At 47.3% G+C, this 19,748-nt stretch overlaps 1 protein-coding gene across 1 annotated transcript in view; it reads left to right on the top strand.

Annotated features, from left to right (window-relative positions):
- The window catches only part of PCNX2 (pecanex 2), an 809,726-nt gene that overhangs the window by 264,180 nt on the left and 525,798 nt on the right, over positions 1-19,748 (top strand). The window contains exon 8 of the mRNA XM_063917734.1: positions 10,921-11,008. Within this exon, the coding sequence (XP_063773804.1) occupies positions 10,921-11,008 (88 nt within the window). The remainder of the gene's footprint in view (positions 1-10,920; positions 11,009-19,748) is intronic.

Genomic DNA, 19,748 nt, shown 5'->3' with positions numbered 1-19,748 from the left:
GCTTGTGGGTCCCTCGACCTGGAACAATAACGCCAAAGCTTCCTGTTGAGACGAGAGGCCATCATGTCTATTTGGGGCAATCCCCAAAGGTCTGTTATTTCCTTGAACACCTCCGGATGGAGACCCCACTCCCCTGGATGGAGATCGTGTCTGCTGAGGAAGTCTGCTTCCCAGTTGTCTACTCCCGGAATGAAGATTTCTGACAGCGCCAACGCGTGCTTTTCTGTCTAGAGGAGTAATCTTGTCACCTCTGACATTGCCGCTCTACTCTTCAATCCGCGTTGTCGGTTTATGTAAGCCACTGTTGTTACGTTGTCCGACTGCACTTGAATGGCCCGATTTCTTAGAAGAGGGGCCGCGTGAAGAAAACCATTGTAGACGGCTCTTAGTTCCAGGTTGTTGATGGGCAGGCCGCCTTCCAGGCTTGACCACCGTCCTTGGAAGGTTACTCCTTCAGTGACTGCTCCCCAGCCCCGAAGGCTCGCATCCGTGGTTAGAAGGACCCAGTCCTGAATCCCGAACCTGCGGCCCTCCAGAAGGTGAGGCAATTGGAGCCACCAGAGGAGTGAAATCCTTGCCCTTGGCGACAGATGAATTCTCTGGTGCATGTGGAGATGAGATCCCGACCACTTGTCCAAGAGATCCAGTTGGAAGGTCCGAGCATGGAACCTCCTGTACTGGAGAGCCTCATAAGAGGCCACCATCTTTCCCAATAGGCGAATGCATTGATGAACCAATACCCGGGCTGGCTTCAGGACATCCCGGACCATAGTTTGTATCACCAACGCCTTTTCCTGCGGAAGAAACACCTTTTGCACTTCTGTGTCCAGGATCATTCCCAGAAAGGACAACCTCTGGGTTGGTTCCAAATATGTCTTTGGAAGGTTCAGAATCCAACCATGACTCTTGAGGAGGCGTGTTGTGAGAACAATGGACTGCAGCAGCTTCTCCTTGGACGATGCCTTTATCAGCAGATCGTCCAGATATGGAATGATGTTCACACCCTGTTTGCGGAGCAGAATCATCATTTCTGCCATCACCTTGGTGCTGTGGAGAGGCCGAATGGCAGGGCCTGGAACTGGAAATAACAGTCCAGCAATGCGAAATGGAGATAAGCCTGATGCGGCAGCCAGATTGGAATGTGGAGGTACGCATCCTTGATATCCAGGGATACCAGGAATTCCCCCTCTTCCAGACCTGATATCACCGCCTTGAGAGACTCCATCTTGAACTTGAACTCCTTTAGAAAGGGGTTCAATGATTTTAGGATCAAAATGGGCCTTACCGAACCATACGGTTTTGGTACCACGAAAAGGTTCGAATAGTAACCTTTGTTCTGCATGTGAAGTGGTACTGGTACAATGACCTGTGCCTCCACCAGTTTTTGGGCAGCGTCTTGTAGTACAGTGCTATCTGCAAACAGAGGGGGTCATTCTGAGTTGATCGCTAGCTGCCGTTGTTCGCAGCGCAGCGATCAGGCTAAAAATCTGCATTTCTGCGCTTTCGTATGGGCCGCAGTGCGCACGCGCGACGTACTTTCACACAAAACTATGCAGTTTCACACAAGGCCAAGAAACGCTTTTCAGTTGCTCTGCTGATCGTAGAGTGATTGACAGGAAATGTGTGTTTCTGGGTGGTAACTGCCCGTTTTCCGGGAGTGTGCTAAAAAATGCAGGTGTGTCAGGTAAAAATGCAGGCGTGCCTGGGGAAACGGGAGAGTGGCTGGCTGAATGCAGGGCGTTTGTGACGTCAAAGCAGGAACTAAACAGACTGAAGTGATCACAAGGAAGGAGCAGGTTTAAAGCTACTCTGAAACTGCTTGAAAAAATTTCAGCACTATTCTGCTAACCTTTCGTTCGCACTTCTGCTAAGCTAAGATACACTCCCAGAGGGCGGCAGCTTAGCGTTTGCACTGCTGCTAAAAGCAGCTAGCGAGCGATCAACTCGGAATGAGGGCCAGAGTCGGCAAGCCTGATTTGAAAAAGCGATGAGGAGGGAGACTTTGAAATTCCAGCCTGTATCCCTGGGATACAATATCTATTACCCAGGGATCCAGGCCAGACGATACCCAGATGTGACTGAAGTGTCTGAGTCTGGCTCCCACTGGCCCCATCTCCAGGCCGCGCGGTCCACCATCATGCGTAGGACTTTGGCGTACCTGAAGCAGGCTTTTGTTCCTGGGAACCTGCAGCCGCAGGTTTCTTGGACTTAACTCGACCTCCCCTAAAGAAGGTATTGGACACTCTGGCCTTTCTAGGCCTGTTAGGCCGAAAGGACTGCGTTGCAGATAAAGAGAAAGACTTCTTCGTAGCACGTGCTGCTGAGGGAAGAAACAGAGACTTACCCGCTGTAGCCGTGGATATCCACGCATCTAGAGCTTCCCCAAAGAGAGCCTGACCTGTATAGGGTAGGGACTCCACACTTTTCCTGGATTCCGCGTCAGCCGTCCATTGGCGCAGCCACAGTCTCCGACGAGCTAAAACAGACATGGAAGATATTTCCACAGCCATTGAACCCAGGTCTTTCATGGATTCTACCATAAAACCTGCTGAATCATGTATGTTGCGTAAATATAAAGCAACGTCATCCCTATCCATCGTATCCAAATCCTCAAGTAAGGTAGCCAACCACTTTACTATAGCCTTTGCAATCCATGCAGTAGCAATAGTGGGACGTAATATGGCCCCTGAAGCAGTGTACATTGATTTAAGCGTGTTATCAATTTTTCTATCAGCCGGCTCCTTTAAGGCGGTAGATCCTGGAACAGGCAAAACCACCTTCTTTGAGAGTCTGGACACAGATGCGTCAACAATCGCGGGTTTGCCCATTTTTTCCTATCCTCCTCAGGGAAAGGAAACGCCACCAGCACCCTTTTAGGGACCTGGAATTTTTTCTCAGGGTTTAACCATGCCTTTTCAAATATAGCATTCAATTCCTTTGACGCAGGAAAGGTTAGCGAGGCATTTTTATTTTCAGTAAAAAAAGCCTCCTCAACCTGTTCAGGTGTGGTATCATTTACATTCAACACATCCCTGATAGCCTCTATCAACAATTGCACACCCTTTGCAAGAGATGTGGACCCCCGCAACACATCCCCATCACCGTCTGTGGTGTCAGAATCAGTATCCGTGACGTCTTGTGTGACATGCACAAGCGCACGTTTGTGGGGGTAAATAGTAGTGATGAGCGGATTCGGTTTTACTCGGTTTTACTCGGTTTTACTCGGTTCTCAAAACGGCATCTTATTGGCTCACGGATGTCACGTGTTTTGGATAGCCAATAAGATGCCGTTTTGAGAACCGAGTAAAACCGAGTAAAACCGAGTAAAACCGAACCTCGCTCATCACTAGTAAATAGCGGGGCATCCTGAGGTACCAGAAACCGGCCATACTGCCATAGAGCTCTGTAATACCTGGGTTGCAGATTCATTACTTGCAACCCTGTCAGAAATCTGAGAAATTCAAGATTTGATAGAGGAAAACCACTCTGGTTCTCTTGCTGATATCTGTGCTAAAACAGTGCTATCCTGATTCCATGGAATGGGATCATCCTGGGAGGATAAATCCTCTGCAGCATATGACACAGTATCCCTGGACATAGCTAAAGGAGACCACCAAACACTCCACACACACACGGGTGAGGGCAGACAGAGTTTCCCCCCCCAAGACTGGCAAGAGAGACACAGAGATTGGAGCCAACCCACACACAGCGCTTTTAGCAAAGGGAGACTCCTTGTCAATGCTGACTGTGCACCTAATAGGACACACAGTCTTATTACAGCCTCCCCTCCCTTCTAGAACCCCCTGGTACCGTGTACAGATAGCTGGAGTTGTTGTGGAGGGACCTGTTCTTCCTCTCAGCGCTGTGCAGGCAGGAAAATGGCGCTGGAACGCTGCTGGGTCTGCTCTGAGGATGTTATGAGCCACGGCTGTGGCTCATTCCTGTTTTGCATGTCAGTTAGGTATTTTATGTTATTCTTCTGTTCATGTTCCCCGTGGGTGTCATGGGGTGCTTGGAGCTCACCCTTAAGGAGGGGATACTGTTATGAACCACAGGTAGTGGTTCATTCCTATTTTATGTTTATAAGTTGTCTTGCAGGCCAGGATTTCCCGTTGCTCTGTTTAAGAATACTCTTGGTTGCTGCCGCTGGTTAGTCTGTGTAATTGCAGCTTGTTCCCATGTGTTCAGCCTCACCTGGCTGCTAATTGCATCTTGTCAGTTTGGAGTCATGCAACAGGGCAGCTGCATGATATTATTAATTAGGCCTCTCTGTTATATGCTGGCTCAGTGCAATTCACAGACGATGGTGATATTTCTAAGTTTCCAGTCTGCTTGAGTTCTGAGCTTGTTCCTGCCAGTTCCTGAGCTCCAGTCTAGCAGTGTCTGACTAACTGCTTCCTGTGTCGATTCCTGAGTCAGTTCCCATGTCGATTCCTGTGTCTGATCCCGTGTCCTGCCGTGAGGCGTTCCTGTTCTGAGGTCCTGTGGCTTTGCCTGTGCCTGGTCGAGTTTCTGGCTTCTTGGTGTCCACCGGTCTGTCGTTTGTGATTCTGCCTGTTCTCCAGTTCTGAGAGTCTGTGTCGGCAGCGTTGGGGGTTCCTGTCCGTTTGCCAGTATTCATACCGGTTCCGTGAGTAGCGTCCGTCGGCCTAGGCCGCTGTATTCCGTTATTATTTCTGTCACTGGTGTTTTGCAGAGGGTTCTGCTTATGCTGTCACCGCCGGTACACAAAAGTATTGTGTCTGCGTGTGGTCAGCATTTCCTTTGTTGTTCTTTTCCTTTGGCGGCAAGCCGCACATACTTTGGTTTTAGGTTTGTTAGTAGCCCCTGGCCTTGTTGTTTAGTTAGAGGGCCCCTTGTTATCACCCTGTCTCGGTTCACTCTTTGTCTCTCATTAAGACCTGAGGGGGCATCGAAGTTGGGCAGACGTAATCCGCCCTTCAAACGCGGCTGCCATGGGCTCAAGCAACCATAGTCTCGCAAGAGTGTACTGACAGCACGGGCGAGACAATGGAGATAGGGTGCCAGGGGCTATTCCCTTTCCATTCCCCTTTCCCAGCATTACGTTCTGGTATTCAGGTCCTACCGTATAAGATCACCCCTGACCTGAGTATCAGAATCATAACAGAGGAGAAGCTCTGCCCCCTTAATGGTGCTGTCTTCCCGCTCTTCAAGGATTATACTGGCCTGAGGAAAAATGTGCTGGCTGAGATCCGCGGACCCTGACAGACTTCTGGACCAGTGTGGGGGTAAGCGCTGGCCCAGGGCGCCCCTCACAGCGCCGCACTAGGTGCCTCTGAGCCTTCCCAGGAGCGCAGTTAATACTGCGCTCCCTCCCCATTGCCGCCATCTTCACACCGGCCTCACACTTGCTAGGGGGGTCGGTGTCTCACTCACCACATCTTCAGCTCTGCAAGGGGGTAGCGGCATGCTGCTGGGGCGAGCTGCCCCCTGTGACGGAGAACGATCCGACCCCTCTGGAGCTCAGTGTCCAGTCAGCGGAGACAGTGGCTCAGACCCCGCAGGGTGGACACTGCTCCCCCCTTAGTCCCTTGCTGCAGGCAGGCTGTTGCCAGCAGCCTCCCTGTAAAATAATAAACTCTAAAAATAAACTTTTCTAGAAAAGCTCTGTAGAGCTCCCCTAGCTGTGACCGACTCCTCTGGGCACATTTTCTAAACTGAGTCTGGTAGGAGGGGCATAGAGGGAGGAGCCAGCCCACACTCTCAAACTCTTAAAGTGCCAATGGCTCCTGGTGGACCCATCTATACCCCATGGTACTAATGTGGACCCCATCATTCTCTAGGATGTAAGAGAAAAGGGGACGCTGTCTACCATAATGTGTAAAAAGGGGACTCTGTCTGCTGTAATGTGTAAAAAGGGGACGCTGTCTGCCATAATGTGTAAAAGGGGTACTGTCTACCGTAATGTGTAAAAAAAAAGGAGGCGCTGTCTGCTGTAATGTGTAAAAAGGGGACTGTCTGCCATAATGTGTAAAAAAGGGGACTCTGTCGTAATGTGTAAAAAGGCGACGCTGTCTGCCATAATGTGTAAAAAAGGGGATGCTGTCTGCCGTAATGTGTAAAAGGGGGACTGTCTGCTGTAATGTGTAAAAAGGGGACGCTGTCTGCCGTAATGTGTAAAAAAGGGGATGCTGTCTGCCGTAATGTGTAAAAGGGGGACTGTCTGCTGTAATGTGTAAAAAGGGGACGCTGTCTGCCGTAATGTGTAAAAAGGGAACTCTGTTTGCCGTAATGTTGAAAAAGGGGACGCTGTCTGACTTAATGTGTAAAAAGGGGGGCTGTCTACCATAATGTGTAAAAAAGGGGACGCTGTCTGCCGTAATGTGTAAAAAGGGGGACTGTCTGTCGTAATGTGTAAAAAGGGGACGCTGTCTGACGTAATGTGTAAAAGGTGGACTCTGTATGCCGTAATGTGTAAAAAGGTGGACTCTGTCTGCCGTAATGTGTAAAAAGGGGATTCTGTCTGCCGTAATGTGTAAAAAGGGGACGCTGTCTGCCGTGATGTGTAAAAAGGGGGACTGTCTACCGTAACGTGTAAAAAGGGTATGCTGTTTGCCGTTATGTGTAAAAAAGGGGACTGTCTGCCGTAATGTGTAAATAAAGGGGACTGTCTGTCGTAATGTGTAAAAAAGGGGACTGTCTGCCGTAATGTGTGAAAAGGGGACGCTGTTTGCCGTAATGTGTTAAAAAGGGGATTTTGTCTGTCGTAATGTATAAAAAGGGGACTCTGTTGGTCGTAATGTGTAAAAGGGGTATTGTCTACTGTAATGTGTAAAAAAAAAAAGGAGATGCTGTCTGCCATAATGTGTAAAAAGGGGACTCTGTCTGCCGTAATGTGTAAAAAGGGGACTCTGTCGGCCGTAATGTGTAAAAAGGGGACGCTGTCTACCGTAATGTGTAAAAAAAAAAAAGGAGACGCTGTCTGTCGTAATGTGTAAAAAGGGGGACTGTCTGCCGTAATGTGTAAAAAAGGGGACTCTGTCGTAATGTGTAAAAAGGGGACGCTGTCTGCCGTAATGTGTAAAAGGGGGACTGTCTGCTGTAATGTGTAAAAAGAGGAACTGTCTACCGTAACGTGTAAAAAGGGTATGCTGTCTGCCGTAATGTGTAAAAAGCGGGGCTGTCTGCCGTAATGTGTAAAAAAGGGGACTCTGTTGTAATGTGTGAAAAGGGGATGCTGTCTGCTGTTATGTGTAAAAAAGGGAACGCTGTCTGCCATTATGTGTAAAAAAGGGGACTGTCTGCCGTAATGTGTAAAAAAGGGGACGCTGTATGACTTAATGTGTAAAAAGGGGGACTGTCTACCGTAACGTGTAAAACGGGTATGCTGTTTGCCGTTATGTGTAAAAAAGGGGACTGTCTGCCGTGATGTGTAAAAAAGGGGACTCTGTCGTAATGTGTAAAAAGGGGGACTGTCTGCCGTAATGTGTAAAAAGGGGACGCTGTTTGCCGTAATGTGTAAAAAAGGGGACTTTGTCGTAATGTATAAAAAGGGGACTAAGTCGGTCGTAATGTGTAAAAGGGGTACTGTCTACTGTAATGTGTAAAAAAAAGGAGACGCTGTCTGCCGTAATGTGTAAAAAGGGGACTGTCGTAATGTGTAAAAAGGGGACGCTGTCTGCCGTAATGTGTAAAAGGGGGACTGTCTGCTGTAATGTGTAAAAAGAGGGACTGTCTACCGTAACGTGTAAAAAGAGTATGCTGTCTGCCGTAATGTGTAAAAAGCGGGGCTGTCTGCCGTAACGTGTAAAAAGGGTATGCTGTTTGCCGTTATGTGTAAAAAAGGGGACTGTCTGCCGTAATGTGTAAATAAAGGGGACTGTCTGTCGTAATGTGTAAAAAAGGGGACTGTCTGCCGTAATGTGTGAAAAGGGGACGCTGTTTGCCGTAATGTGTTAAAAAGGGGATTTTGTCTGTCGTAATGTATAAAAAGGGGACTCTGTTGGTCGTAATGTGTAAAAGGGGTATTGTCTACTGTAATGTGTAAAAAAAAAAAAAGGAGATGCTGTCTGCCATAATGTGTAAAAAGGGGACTCTGTCTGCCGTAATGTGTAAAAAGGGGACTCTGTCGGCCGTAATGTGTAAAAAGGGGACGCTGTCTACCGTAATGTGTAAAAAAAAAAAGGAGACGCTGTCTGTCGTAATGTGTAAAAAGGGGGACTGTCTGCCGTAATGTGTAAAAAAGGGGACTCTGTCGTAATGTGTAAAAAGGGGACGCTGTCTGCCGTAATGTGTAAAAGGGGGACTGTCTGCTGTAATGTGTAAAAAGAGGAACTGTCTACCGTAACGTGTAAAAAGGGTATGCTGTCTGCCGTAATGTGTAAAAAGCGGGGCTGTCTGCCGTAATGTGTAAAAAAGGGGACTCTGTTGTAATGTGTGAAAAGGGGATGCTGTCTGCTGTTATGTGTAAAAAAGGGAACGCTGTCTGCCATTATGTGTAAAAAAGGGGACTGTCTGCCGTAATGTGTAAAAAAGGAGACGCTGTATGACTTAATGTGTAAAAAGGGGGACTGTCTACCGTAACGTGTAAAACGGGTATGCTGTTTGCCGTTATGTGTAAAAAAGGGGACTGTCTGCCGTGATGTGTAAAAAAGGGGACTCTGTCGTAATGTGTAAAAAGGGGGACTGTCTGCCGTAATGTGTAAAAAGGGGACGCTGTTTGCCGTAATGTGTAAAAAAGGGGACTTTGTCGTAATGTATAAAAAGGGGACTAAGTCGGTCGTAATGTGTAAAAGGGGTACTGTCTACTGTAATGTGTAAAAAAAAGGAGACGCTGTCTGCCGTAATGTGTAAAAAGGGGGACTGTCTGCCGTAATGTGTAAAAAAGGGGACTGTCGTAATGTGTAAAAAGGGGACGCTGTCTGCCGTAATGTGTAAAAGGGGGACTGTCTGCTGTAATGTGTAAAAAGAGGGACTGTCTACCGTAACGTGTAAAAAGGGTATGCTGTCTGCCGTAATGTGTAAAAAGCGGGGCTGTCTGCCGTAATGTGTAAAAAAGGGGACTCTGTCGTAATGTGTGAAAAGGGGATGCTGTCTGCTGTTATGTGTAAAAAAGGGGATGCTGTCTGCCGTTATGTGTAAAAAAGGGGACTGTCTGCCGTAATGTGTAAAAAAGGGGACTCTGTCGTAATGTGTAAAAAGGGGACGCTGTCTGCCGTAATGTGTAAAAAAGGGGACTTTGTCTGCCGTAATGTGTAAAAAGGGGACTCTGTCGGCCGTAATGTGTAAAAGGTGTAGTGTCTATCGTAATGTGTAAAAAGGGGACGCTGTCTGCCGTAATGTGTAAAAGGGGGACTGTCTGCTGTAATGTGTAAAAAGAGGACGCTGTCTGCCATAATGTGTAAAAAATGGGACTCTGTCTGCCGTAATGTGTAAAAAGGGGATTCTGTCTGCTGTAATGTGTATAAAAGGGGACGTTGTCTGCCGTAATGTATAAAAAGGGGGACACTGTCTGCCGTAATGTGTAAATAAGGGGACGCTGTCTGCCGTAATGTGTAAAAGGGGCTCTACCTGGTGTAGTGGCGCTACTGTGTGGCGTAATTTGAATAATGGAGACTACTGTGCACCGTAATGTGAATTGGAATTATTTTATGTCCACACCCCTTCCCAATGAAGCCACGCCCCTATATATTTTGCATGCGCCTACAGCGCGCACTGCCCCTATTTTACATAAAGGGCAGGGGGGAGGGGGGGCGCCAAAATGTCTAGTTACGGCACTGAGCAGTTACATTGCACATAATAAAGTGAAATACAATGCATTTCATATGCAAATCAGTGTGATCCCCATCATAAAATTTCTCTGGCAAAAACTAAAAATTTTTCCCCAAAGTTAGGACTTGATAAATAGTGCTGTTATCGTTTTAAATGGAGGCCAAGGAAATAGAAAGTACAAGGAATGAGTAGGGCAGTTATTCACTATACACACCTTTGGGGTTATTCAGAGATGGACGCATATCACTGCATACGCGGCAAGATCTGCGTCCATCTCCTCACATGCTGGGGGCTGCTCAGCACAGGACAAGGCCGACCAGCATATGTAGCACCGCCTCACGATGCATCCACAATTACTTTGCGGATGCATCAACTTAAGGTTGATGGTCCGTTGCCATTTTTTAATCGGAGCGGCTGCGGGTGACGTCACACAGCCGCCCCGGAAACGCTCTCAGCAGCCCTCTGTTCAGCCTGTGAAATCCCGCCCACCCAGCGCCCTGCGGCTGCCAATCATGTTGTGTACGCATCCTTTGGGGATGTGCTTGCAATGTGAATGACCGCACAGGTGTGATGCGGCCGCTGTGCCTGCGCAGCTTGCCGATGTACAGCAAACTGCAATGCGACCACATTAACAGCCAAGTCCGAATTAGGCCCTGTGTTTTGTGGAACACTGAGTAAATAACATATGAGTTTATGAAGCAGGATTATGGTAATGAATAAAAGGATAGAGAGGGTGTATTTATAAGATAGCCCTTTGTCATTGTGAGGTGAATCGTGTAATTTTGGCTACTACAATATATAGTAATGCTGTGATGCACACCATTACGATACAAGGGACAGGACCGTGATAATGCAATCACAGTAAATTGCATTATTATAGTCCTGCCTTGTCCATTTCTCTGTGTAATTGGGTGCGATTGGGGATGCTGTCTAGTCTCACCCTAGTTTGGGAGTATCCAGGATATTCTGGGAAACTAGGAAAGCGTGTTTTAAGTTTCCTAATGTATCTACCTATGGCAAATGTAGAAATTAAATATGAAACGTTTCAAAAAGTTCCAAGTAAAAATGGCAGTAGGCGAGATATCACCAGTATGTATTTATAATGTGCTTAGTAGTTGGGAACATAAACGTGTGCCATTCATGTAAGGACATTTCATGTTTTGTTGCCTTGTTATTAATCTTTGACAGGAAATACTAGGTCCTGTTCCTTGAACTGTGGCGATCACTGTGAAATGAATTGCGAACATAGGAAGCCCAGCTGTGCCTCCTTAGCACAGTGAGTATTCTCTTGTCTGTTTCTGATACATATGAAATTTGTATGTATCTTGAATGTTATAGTACACACACACACACACACACACACACACACACACAGTGTGCAGCGAGGGACTGAGGGGGGGGGGAGCAGTGTCTGCCCTGCGGGGTCTTCAGCCAATGCTCCCGCTGACTGAACGTTAGGCTTCAGAGGGGTCTGATCGCTCCCCGACGCAGGGGAACGCTCGCCCCGGAAGCTGGCTGCCACCCCCTCGGGAGCTGAAGATGGCGAGTGAGTCACTGTCCCCCCTTGCAAGTGAGGGGACAGTGTGAAGACGGCGGCCTTAGGGTAGGGAGCGCGGTCTCACCCGCGCTCCGTGATGGCTCAGCGGTACTGCGGTGCGGCTCTGGGAAGGGCGCCCTGGGAATGATCCTCGACATGGAAGTGCAGAGGGTGTTTCTCCCGGTGGAGAAAGCGTTGGTGATTCAAACAATGGTCCGGGATGTCCTAAAACTACCCGGGTATCGGTTCGTCAATGCATACGCCTTCTGGGAAAGATGGTTGCCGCCTACAAGGCTCTGCAGTACGGCAGGTTTCATGCTCGACCTTTTCAACTGGACCTCTTGGACCTGTGGTCGGGCTCTCACCTACACATGCACGAGAGGATACGCCTGCCTCCGAAAGCCAGGATTTCAATCCTCTGGTGGCTGCAACTTACACACCTTCTGGAAGGAAGAAGGTTCGGAATTCAAGACTGGATCCTTTTAACCACATATGCAAGTCTAAGGGGTTGGGGAGCAGTCGCTCTGGGGGAAACCTTTCAGGGACGGTGGTCAGATCAGGAGTCACTCATCCCAATAAACATCCTAGAACTCAGGGCCGTGTACAACGCCCTTCTGCAGGCAGCACACCTTCTACAACATCAGGCTGTTCAGGTGCAGTCGGACAATGTGACCACAGTGGCCTACTTAAATCGACAAGGCGGAATGAAGAGCAGGGCTGCCATGGCAGAGGTGTCAAAGATCCTCGGCTGGGCAGAAAGGCACGCGGTGGCGATGTTGGCAGTCTTCATTCCGGGAGTAGACAACTGGGAAGCAGACTTCCTCTGCAGACACGATCTCCATCCAGGGGAGTGGGGCTTCCATCCGGTGGTGTTCAAGGAGGTAACCAATTGGAGGGGGGTTCCCCACATAGACATGATGGCCTCACGCCTCATCAAGAAGCTTTGGAGGTACTGCTCCAGGTCAAGAGACCCACAGGCAGTGGCGGTGGACGCACTGGTAACTCCGTGGGTGTTCAAGTCAGTGTATGTGTTCCCTCCACTTCCTCTGATACCAAAGGTTCTGCAACTCGTGAGAAGAACAAAGGTCCTGGCAATCCTCATCGCTCCGGACTCGCCAAGGAGGGCTTGATACGCGGATCTGCTGGATCTTCTGTTGAAAGATCCACGGCCCTTACCTCTTCCGGAGGTTTTGCTTCTGCAGGGGCCATTCGCTTATCAAGACTTACCGCAGCTACGTTTGATGGCTTGGCGGTTGAGCGCCAGATCTAAGCTCGGAAAGGTATCTCGAGTGAGGTCATTCCTACCCTGATACAGGCCAGGAAGGGGGTAACGTCTAAGCATTAACATCGCATTTGGAAGAAATATGTTTCTTGGCCAAGAAGTTTCCGGCGGTGGATTTTCAACTTGGACGTATTCTCCTTTCCTGCAAGCAGGGGTGGATATGGGACTGAGATTGGGCTCCATCAAGGTCCAGATTTCTGCTTTGTCCATCTTCTTCCAAAAACAATTGGCTGTTCTTCCTGAGGTTCAGACATTTTTGAAAGGGGTTCTGCACATACAGCCTCCCTTTGTGGCGCCTACGGCACCATGGGATCTGGATGTAGTGTTGCAGTTCCTGCAATCTGCTTGGTTTGAGCCTCTACAGGAGGCTGATCTCAAGTTTCTCACGTGGAAGGCGGTCACCTTGTTGGTCTTGGCTTCTGCACGATGCGTGTCGGAATTGAGGGCTTTATATTCTAAAAGCCCCTATTTGATCTTCCATGAAGACAGGGCTGAACTTAGGACTCGTCCTCAGTTCCTGCCCAAGGTTGTGTCGGCTTTCCACATCAACCAACTTATTGTGGTGCCAGTGGCTACTGACTCCTCAATTACTTCAAAGGCCTTTCATGTGGTAAGACTTTGAAGATTTACGTGAAGAGGACGGCTCGTCATCGTAAAAGTGACTCTCTGTTTGTCCTCTATGATCCTAAGAAAATTGGATGTCCTGCTTCTAAGCAGTCGATTTCCCGCTGGATCAGGTTCACTATCCAGCATGCCTATTCCTCGGCAGGATTGCCGTGTCCGAAATCCATAAAGGCCCACTCTACTCGTAAAGTGGGCTCTTCCTGGGCGGCTGCCCGGGGTGTCTTTGCGGTACAACTCTGCCGAGCAGCTACTTGGTCTGGGTTGAACACGTTTGCCACGTTTTACAAGTTCGATACTTTGGCCTCTGATGACCTCAAGTTTGGTCAAGCAGTGTTGCAGGAGCCTCCGCGCTCTCCCTCCCATACTGGGAGCTTTGGTACATCCCCATGGTACTGATATGGACCCCAGCATCCTCTAGGACGTAAGAGAAAATATGATTTTGGTTACCTACCGGTAAATCCTTTTCTCGTAGTCCGTAGAGGATCCTGGGTGCCCGCCCAGCGCTTTGTTTTCCTGCGTTGTTTTTTATAGTTCAGTGCTACCTGGTTCCTAGGTAAGTTCTGTGTTATTTACTGTTCCAGCTGTTGCTGAGTTGTTCCGGCATGTTGGCTGGATTTACATCTGTGTAATTCCTTCTCTCGAAGTATGTTGTCTCCTCGGGCACAGTTTCTAGACTGAGTCTGGTAGAGGGAGGAGCCAGCCCACACTATTAAACTCTTAAAGTGCCAATGGCTCCTGGTGGACCCGTCTATACCCCATGGTACTGATATGGACCCCAGCATCCTCTACGGACTACGAGAAATGGATTTACCGGTAGGTAACCAAAACCCTATTTTCCTGATTAAGCCACCTACAGTAAGTAGTAATTCCTCTGAGTAGTCAGTAATCAGCTGTGAGCAGCATTTGATTCAGCAATCTGGAGTTTAGGCCTTAAAGTCAACATCCTCTGTTCATTTGTACAAGTTCAGGCTTCAGTGTTTTTTCGGCCTGCTAGGCCTCACTCCACATCAGAGCCTGACCAGGAGTACTGACGTGACAGGGTCTAATCACCAGACCATGAGCTATCCAATCCTGTGCCAGCTGCTGAAGATTGCTGTGTCTATACTGGAAGGGGGTCAGGGCAATGCTGCTGCCTGTCTGTTATCCAGGTTGACAGGAGGTGCTGGGAGGAGCCGGGATTAGAGGTAAGGGGAAGTGCCCTGATACGAGATCAGACTGAAGAGCTTCTGTTTATGCTGCCGGTGCCGCTGCTGCCTGTTATACAGTGCGACAGGAGCGGGCTGCGGCAGCCGGCAGCAAGGTGTTGTAGCAGAGCAGGGAGAGCGCCTCATGAGTCCGGCGCCTCCCTGCTTTGCAGACTTTGCTGAACGGGTAGCGCCGGCACTGTGTATATATATATATATATATATATATATACTGTTAAAAAAAATAAAGGGAACACTTAAACAACACAATGTAATTCCAAGTCAATCACACTTCTGTGAAATCAAACTGTCCACTTAGGAAGCAACACTGATTGACAATCAATTTCACATGCTGTTGTGCAAATGGAATAGACAACAGGTGGGAATTATGGTGGTCATTCCGAGTTGTTAGCTCGTTATTTTTTTTCGCAACGGAGCGATTAGTCGCTAATGCGCATGCGCAATGTCCGCAGTGCGACTGCGCCAAGTAAATTTGCTATGCAGTTAGGTATTTTACTCACGGCATTACGAGGTTTTTTCTACGTTCTGGTGATCGTAATGTGATTGACAGGAAGTGGGTGTTTCTGGGCGGAAACTGGCCGTTTTATGGGAGTGTGTGAAAAAACGCTACCGTTTCTGGGAAAAACGCGGGAGTGGCTGGAGAAACGGAGGAGTGTCTGGGCGAACGCTGGGTGTGTTTGTGACGTCAAACCAGGAACGACAAGCACTGAACTGATCGCACAGGAAGAGTAAGTCTCGAGCTACTCAGAAACTGCACAGAGAAGTCTTTTCGCAATATTGCGAATCTTTCGTTCGCAATTTTGATAAGCTAAGATTCACTCCCAGTAGGCGGCGGCTTAGCGTGTGCAAAGCTGCTAAAAGCAGCTTGCGAGCGAACAACTCGGAATAAGGGCCCATAGGCAATTAGCAAGACACCCCCAATAAAGGAGTTGTTCTGCAGGTGGTTACCACAGACCACTTCTCAGCTCCTATGCTTTCTGGCTGATGTTTTGGTCACTTTTGAAAGCTGGCGGTGCTTTCACTCTAGTGGTAGCATGAGACGAAGTCTACAACCCACACAAGTGCTCAGGTAGTGCAGCTCATCCAGGATGGCACATCAATGTGAGCTGTGGCAAGAAGGTTTGCTGTGTTTGTCAGCGTAGTGTCCAGAGCATGGAGGCGCTACCAGGAGTCAGGCCAGTACATCAGGAGATGTGGATGAGGCCGTAGGAGGGCAACAACCCAGCAGCAGGACCGCTACCTCCTCCTTTGTGTAAGGAGGAACAGGAGGAGCACTGCCAGAGCCCTGCAAAAAAATGACCTCCAGCAAGCCAAAAATGTGCATGTGTCTACTCAAACGATCAGAAACAGACTCCATGAGGGTGGTATGAGGGCCCGACGTCCACAGGTGGGGGTTGTGCTTACAGCCCAACACCGTGCAGGACGTTTGGCATTTGCCAGAGAACACCAAGATTGGTAAATTCGCCACTGGCACCCTGTGAAAGCAGGTTCTCACTGAGCACATATGACAGACATAACAGAGTCTGGAGACGCCAAGGAGAACGTTCTGTTGCCTGCAACATCCTCCAGCATGACCAGTTTGGCAGTGGGTCAGTAATGGTGTGTGGTGGCATTTCTTTGGGTGGCTGCACAGCCCTCCATGTGCTCGCCAGAGGTAGCCTGATTACTATTAGGTACCGAGATGAGATCCTCAGACCCCTTGTGAGACCGTATGCTGGTGCAGTTGGCCCTGGGTTCCTCCTAATGCATGACAATGCTAGACCTCATGTGGCTGGAGTGTGTCAGCAGTTCCTGCAAGACGAAGGCATTGATGCTATGGACTGGCCCGCCCGTTCCCCAGACCTGAATTCAATTGATGTAAAAAAATAAAAAAAATTATACGCGATTCATCGATGACCTGTTGATGATATGGACAGGGAGTAAAGATGAATTGATGGATTACATTGAGATGCACAATTCCTCTGAAGCAGCGGTTAAATTTACCATCACCATGAGTCAAAGTTCATTGTCTTTCTTGGATGTTCTCATCACACTGAATAATGGCACTCTGGGCACCACTGTATATTCTAAGCCAATTGATAGGAACACCTTGCTCCATTATAAAAGTTGTCATCCCGTTAGTCTGAAGTTGGGATTACCTTATTCCCAAATGTTAAGAATTTGGAGAATTAACAGCAACCAGACGTTAGCAGTTCTTCAACTTGACTCATTAATTGAAAAATTTATGGCACGGGGTTATGACCGCGATAAATTATACCAAACCAAAGAGAGAGTGATGAAATTAGATCGGAGGATGTTGTTGGAGAAAACAAACAAATGTACCAATGTCAAGAAATTACCTTGGGTTAATGGTTATAACACGCATTTGGGCGACATTAATCTGATCTCTAAGAATCTTTGGAAAATTGTTAAATCAGATAGAGAACTGCCATACACTGATGTAGAATTAATGCCCTGCTACACGAGGTCGAAGAACCTGAAGGATATATTAGTGAAAAATGATATATCATTAACACGTTCAGAGCCTGCTGGTATTTTTCCAAGGTAGCAAGAGGATGCACATGGTGTCCGTGCACAACGTGTAAATACCTTATTCCCGGGGACACTTTTTTACATCCACACAGTGGGAAAAAATACATCATCAGTGATCATTTAACATGTAATAGTAGCTATGTGGTGTACCAAATAGTGTGTCCGTGTGGACTTTCATATATCGGAAAGACACAACGTAAGTTTAAGGAGCGCATGGCAGTACATCGGTCTTCCATCAAATTAGCCTTGGAAAGTGGAACAAGCGATCAACCTGTTGGAAGACATTTTATAGAAGCACGCCACACGTTGGCTGGGCTTAGGTATCGCATGATAGATCATGTTCCGGTGGCAAAACGTGGTGGAGACCGGGGTGCACTGTTATTGAAGAAAGAAACAGAATGGATTATCCGTTTGGGTGTTATGGCACCAAAAGGACTCAATGATAAATTGATGCTAGGAACCATGTTATAGTTGTACACATTGTACACATTTAGCCCGAGTTGCCCTGGTTAAGTTTCTGCGATTGCCTCTAGCAGTGGCTATTTGTAATATCTATATAATCACCATATACACTTGCCGTGGCATTAACAGGCTTAGTGTGTTCTATTAGTTGTGATCTCGGAAGTCACTGTTCTCATGTGTGCTTATGTGGTATATCTTTTGGTGCACATATCTTGGTGGGCAGAGTAATTGCTGTTCGCTTTTTTTCTTTAATTACATAGTGTGGTGTACACTTTCTGGTTACTATGGTGACGGATAGACGGGGATCACGCAGGTGCGTGATGACGTCAGCAAGTAGCGTCTCTGCAGGACACGTCTGTGTTGCGCCGGGTTGAATGGGCGCATGTTGACGTCATCAATCCGCGACGCCACTGGGAGGTTTCCCGCGCGGATGGGTTTTCACATGGTGTGGGTTTTGGATATAAGGTAAGAGGTTTGTGTGAATAGTTGTAACCTGATGAAAATCTTTGAATAAGATTGAAACGTTGTTATGAAGATGTGGTTGTCGTACTTGATTTCTTCTCCCAAGCCATGAGTGCCGCGCCGTTGCCTGCCTATATATATATATAGCAATGCTTGCTCCTGACGAAAATCCTTAAAGGATTGAAACGTTGATCATACCAGAATTGGTGTCTGTGATTTTCTTCCCAAGTGTTCGTGAGTGCCGCATCCCTGCTTGCTTGTATTTGTTTTATGAGGGCACCAGAACCAGCTGTGTACGAGGTGGAGTGCCGGGTAAACTGCATTGTGAATATATATATATATGTACGTGTGTATATATATATATATATATATATATATACACACACACACATATATATATATATATATATATATATATACACACACACACACACATATATATATATATATATATATAGGAAAGCACAGATGCTGTAATGGTTAGCATTGTATATTGTTCCTGTGCTTGTGTGGGTTTCCTACGTGTACACTAGTTTCTTTCTACAATCCAAAATTATACTGGTAGGTAAACTGGTTCCCGACAAAATTTTTGTGAACTGATTTTTTTTCTTAGATTGTTATTTATAAAGTCAACAGAATTGAATCAGTTGGTTTTGATGTAGTATTCTGTATTGTACTGTCACTGGGGGGTAATTCCAAGTTGATCGCAGCAGGATTTTTGTTAGCAATTGGGCAAAACCATGTGCACTGCAGGGGAGGCAGATATAACATGTGCAGAGAGAGTTAGATTTGGATGGGGTGTGTTCAATCTGCAATCTAATTTGCATTGTAAAAATAAAGCAGCCAGTATTTACCCTGCACAGAAATAAAATAACCCACCCAAATCTAACTCTTTCTGCACGTTATATCTGCCTCCCCTGCAGTGCACATGGTTTTGCCCAATTGCTATAAAAAATCCTGCTGCGATCAACTTGGAATTACCCCCACTGTTTTAATTGCAATGCTATTTTAATATAAAGTGATTCGTATGAAAATAGGATTTTAATTACCTATCGGTAAATCCTTTTCTCGTAGTCCGTAGAGGATACTGGGAATCCATTTAGTACCATGGAGTATAGACGGGTCCACTAGGAGCCTTGGGTACTTTAAGAATTTAATAGTGTGCGCTGGTTCCTCCCTCTATACCCCTCCTACCGGACTCAGTCTAGGAAACTGTGCCCAAGGAGACGGACATAAGGATAGATAATAAAAGTGGTGAGATTACGAACCAGCACACACAAATAACAGGAAAGCCATGCTAACCAAACTTGAAACATGAACAGCAATGGCTGAACAAACCAGAATACTTAACCAAGAAACAGTGCAGGTAAAAATGAAGCACTGGGTGGTCGTCAAGTATCCTCTACGGATTGCGAGAAAAGGATTTACCGGTAGGTAATTAAAATCCTAGAGGATACTGGGAATCCATTTAGTACCATGGGAAAGTACCAAAGCTCTCAAACCAGGTGGGAGAGTGCTGAGGTTCCTGAAGAACTGATTGACCAAACTGAAGGTCCTCAGAGGCCAAAGTATCAAACTTGTAAAACTTTGCAAATGTGTTCGAACCTGACCAAGTAGCTGCTTGGCAGAGCTATAAAGCCGAGACACCCCGGGCAGCTGCCCAAGACGAAACCACTGACCTAGTAGAGTGGGCCTGTACAGATTTTGGAACTGGCAATCCTGCCGTAGAATAAGCATGCTGGATTGTGAGCTTGATCCAGCGTGCAATAGACTGCTTTGATGCAGGAAACCCAATTTTATTGGGATCATATAGAACGAACAGCGAGTCAGATTTTCTGTGACGAGCTGTTCTCTTTACATACACAAAGCCCTCACAACATCGAAAAACTTTGAAGTATGAGAGGTGTCCGTC

Source organism: Pseudophryne corroboree, chromosome 4 (assembly GCF_028390025.1).
Source record: "Pseudophryne corroboree isolate aPseCor3 chromosome 4, aPseCor3.hap2, whole genome shotgun sequence".
NCBI classification, from domain to species: Eukaryota; Metazoa; Chordata; class Amphibia; order Anura; family Myobatrachidae; genus Pseudophryne; species Pseudophryne corroboree.
Note: the sequence above shows the minus strand (reverse complement) of the source record. Positions and strands in the feature narration are given on the sequence as shown.